The sequence below is a fragment of the Bison bison genome, unplaced genomic scaffold (assembly GCF_000754665.1).
Source record: "Bison bison bison isolate TAMUID 2011002044 unplaced genomic scaffold, Bison_UMD1.0 scf7180017864316, whole genome shotgun sequence".
Classification (NCBI taxonomy): domain Eukaryota; kingdom Metazoa; phylum Chordata; class Mammalia; order Artiodactyla; family Bovidae; genus Bison; species Bison bison.
This window is the reverse complement of record NW_011494888.1, coordinates 2857964-2862306: the sequence shown is the minus strand read 5'-3', so window position 1 is coordinate 2862306 and position 4343 is coordinate 2857964. Positions and strand designations below refer to the sequence as shown.

The following is a 4343-nucleotide window of genomic DNA, read 5'->3' as shown; positions in this document are numbered from 1 at the left end:
TAGTCAAAGCTATAGTTTTTCCAGTAGTCATGTATGGATGTGAGAGTTGGACTATAAAGAAAGCTGAGCTCTAAAGAACTGATGCTTTTGAACTGTGGTGTTGGAGAAGACTCAAAAGTTCCTTGGACTGCAAGGAGATCCAACCAGGATCCAACCAGTTCATCCTAAAGGAAATCAGTCCTGAATATTCATTGGAAGGACTGATGCTGAAGCTGAAACTCCAATACTTTGGCCACCTGATGCTAAAAACCGACTCACTGGAAAAGACCCTGATGCTGGAAAAGATTGAAGGTGGGAGGAGAAGGGGACGACAGAGGAGGAAATGGTTGGATGGCATCACCAGTGTGATGGACATGGGTTTATGTAGGCTCCGGGAGTTGGTGATGGACAGGGAAGCCTGGCATGCTGTAGTCCATGGGGGTCACAAAGAGTCGGAACTACTAAACAACTGAACTGATATGTACCTCAGCTTCTTTATCCATTCAGATGTTGATTCACATCTAGGTTGCTTCCATGTCCTAGCTACTGTAAATAGTGCTACAGTGAACACTGGGGTACGTGTGTCTTACTGAGCAATGTGGCGCGTATTTTCACATATTTATTGCTCATCTGGATGTCTTCTTTGCAGAAATGTCTGTTTAGGTCTTCTGCTCATTTTTTGATTGGGTTGTTTGTTTTTCCCATATTGAGCTGCATGAACTGCTTATATATTTTAGAGATTAATTCTTTGTCAGTTGTTTGCAATTATTTTCTCCCATTCTGAGGGTTGCCTTTCCATCTTATTTATAGTGTCTTTTGCTGTGCAAAAGCTTTCAAGTTAATTAGGTCCCATTTGCTTTTTTTTTTTTAATTTCCATTACTTTAGGAGATGGGTCAAAGAGGATCTTGTGGTATTTTTAAATTAAAGTATGAACATTGGTTTTTTAGATGCAGTGTTACTGCACATTTAATAGTATAAACATAATTTTAATATGCACTGAGAAACAAGGTTTGCTGATTGCTTTACCGTGATACAAGCTCTACTGGGGTGTCTGGAACCAAACCCGCAGTCTCTCAGGTTATCAGTAAGTCAGTTACTGCAGGCAATTATGTCATGAAATGTGCAAAGGACATCACCAAGGCAGCCTTGTTGGATTACCTCCTCTGATTCGTACTGTTATGAAAAGCACACTGTATGACAGTGCTATTCAGATATTTTAAATATAAAGACGTGTTATTTCTTTAATCTAGATGCAGGGACTATGTTAGGGAATGGATGCATTGTTTGAAGTTCTGCTTTGACAAACTGACAACGTCTAAATTAGCAAACACTGTATCCTCGTGAGCAGCAAACAGATAACACATCCCTAAAGAGGACAAAGACAATTAAAATGCAAACAGTTCTGCCAAGGGGTACAACTTGGGCTCAACTGCAGTATATACGTCACCAATACGCCTCATCCCACTTACCTGACATTCATACATTCAGTTCTTGAGAGTTCCAAGTTATGCCTGACTTTTAAATGGGGAGTTTCTCTTGTGTCCAGCACAGATACAGCATGCCTGGCCTGAGTCTTGGCCCCCAGCCCCATCAGACAGAGTTCAACCCCCCCCACCACCATGCTCCATGTTCTTTGTGGGGTCCCGGCTCCTGTCCCAACCCCCTGAGAAGTGCTTACAGACACAAGACCGGTCTTTGCTATTATTTTATAAAACCATGCTGCTAAGTCGCTTCAGTCATGTCCGACTCTGTGCGACCCCAGAGATGGCAGTCCACCAGGCTCCCCCGTCCCTGGGATTCTCCAGGCAAGAACACTGGAGTGGGTTGCCATTTCCTTCTCCAGTGCACGAAAGCGAAAAGTGAAAGTGAAGTCACTCAGTCGTGTTCGACTTAGCGACCCCATGGTCTGCAGCCTACCAGGCTCCTCTGTCCATGGGATTTTCCAGGCAAGAGTACTGGAGTGGGTTGCCATTGCCTTCTCCATTTATAAAACCATAAATTCACATAAATTAAAAGAAAAAAGTTTCCACTCACCTGGTGCAACTACATTCACTCTAATTTTCTTTTTTGCTACTTCTTTGGCAAGAGCACGTGAAAATCCGACTAATCCTCCTTTACTGGCACTGTATACAGACTGGCCGGAATTGCCTTTTAAACCAACAACACTTCCTAGAAAAAGAAATGAGAACAAATTCAAACTACATTCATAGGGTTATTATTCTGCACGTTCAGATAGATAGTCTATAGTAAACAAACAAGGTACAAACCCTTACCTCGTCTTTTGCTAAAATGAGGAATTCTAACCATTGTCATTTGAGTAGCAAGACTTAGAGTCTGCTCAGAAACAGGAGCCGAAAGAAGCTCATGTAGAACCCGGAGGACTAGGCAGGGGCTGAGAACTGATCCACTAAATGACAGCACTCATGCTCATCTCTGAGGAGGTGGAGCATGATAAAAAGCCTACAGAGTTTATAGAGGCTTCCAGGAGGAAGAGGTTAAAACCAGAACAGACAAGCCAGGTAAAGACTGATTTTATGACATTGCACGAAGTTTTTATTTCCAGCTAAAAAACAGTTCATTTGAAGATAAATTTTACTAAATTTCAACTACTGTTGATTAAATTAACAAAGCTTCTACTGTAAACTTTTTTTAAAATTGTAATTTAGTTACTTTCAGAGATGTTCAACTTGTACTGCCTAGTTAAAGATTCTTGGATGGCTCAATTATATGAATATGAAAGAATAACTTATAACCCAAGTATCAACTGTATGCAAATAAATTCTTGCAGAACAGAAATTGGGGAAGTCATTTTCTTCATCAATGACCTGTATATGTAATGTAGAGTAAGGGAGTTAGAGAAGGCGAGGTTCAGAAAAAGAACCAGACTGGCACTTTACAAGAACAGATCACCTTTAATGAGGCGAAAAGGGGCAGCATTCCGATTAGTGAGCTGCTGCACTAACCCAAGAAAAGAGTAAGTATATACAGGCATGTATGTGGAAAGCTACTGTCTTAAGGAGACCTGTTCTTGTCCAAGGTTGTTCAGAGTAGTTATCTCTTAAATGGCTGGGGCAAAGAATTCTGGAGATCGGCCAGAGGCTGGACTGGCTAGGAGCTGGTCATAATCAACCTTGATGTCCACTTTTTTCTTTGGGTGAGAGAGTTCTTTGTTTTGCATAGAATGGTGGGGAGGACCTGTGTTGGGGGCCAGAGTGAGGTACTCCGCCCGTGACAAAGGTCATGAGGAAGGAGGCTCGACATACGCAAAGGCGGGATCGAGCCTCAGGAGTCCCCCTGGAACTCCTCGAGCATCTACCCCCATAACCAGAGCCTGCCTACTTTACTACTTTGTGCTCTCACCTACATCTCTGACTTTACGGGGGTCTGTCCCCCACCACCTCTTTCGGAGAAGGAGTTAACCTAGAGCTCCAGTTAATAATAATTCCTGGGCGTGATAAGAGTGTTTTAACCTACAAACTCCTCTGAAGGTTCTCTAGCCTGCCTGACAGGCTTGTCCGGCCACATGTGATTGCTCACAGCCTCCCAACCGTGAGAGGCACGAGATGCTTTAAACCTTCTAAAAACAGGTTCCTTAGAAAAGTTAGAAAACTATTAGTATAAGTATAATGGGCTGATTAGAAATTGTATTGGTGAAGGGTTTTTCATTTGTTGAGCCAATGTTTGTTGCTAAGTCTCCACATCCCCTGCCCTTACACACATTAATGAATATATAGAAGAAATAAGTATTAACCTTTGATATTAATCACGTTAGACCTTAGGCTAAGTAAATTCTTTCCTGAACTAAAACCCACTACACCATCACCCTATAGGAATGTAACTTTATTTGGGTGGCGTCTGTTTTAAGAATAATCACCCCTGGAGAAATAAGTGTCCTGGTTGACTGACCGTTGTCACGAGAGGGTCGTAAATTGTCAGCAGGCCCCCCCTGGCCAGAAGATGATGTAACACCCCTAAGACCTCTGTATACATTTGTGTGAAGCACCTGACTTTGATAAAAGTCAGGACTGCTGTCCCCACGTGACTTTTGCATAACATCTCAGTGTATAAAAGTAGACCATGGAAAATAAAGAATTGGGATCAGTTTCTCGAAATACTGGTCTCCCCATGTCGCTCTCTCACTCTGGTTGAGTCTCCATCTGGAGCGCGGAACCCACCATGCTTACTAATTATGCCTGGGCTTCTAAGATCCGACCGGGGAGGCCTCAGTGTGTCCTCTCCTTCGGGAGAACGGAAGGACGCCTGCGGCCTACGTAAGTGGTGCAAACTTCTTGTCTTGAAGTTTTATTGGTCTCCCGCGTAAACCAAGCTACTCAGCCTCTTTTCTCCACTGAATTTTCCTACT

At 42.9% G+C, this 4343-nt stretch overlaps 1 protein-coding gene across 3 annotated transcripts in view; it reads right to left on the bottom strand.

Moving 5' to 3' along the window:
- CBR4 (carbonyl reductase 4) overlaps positions 1–4343 on the bottom strand; it is a 22633-nt gene that overhangs the window by 13165 nt on the left and 5125 nt on the right. For all 3 annotated transcript variants that reach the window (XM_010852788.1, XM_010852789.1, XM_010852787.1), the window contains one exon: positions 2015–2149. In XM_010852788.1, the coding sequence (XP_010851090.1) occupies positions 2015–2149 (135 nt within the window). The remainder of the gene's footprint in view (positions 1–2014; positions 2150–4343) is intronic.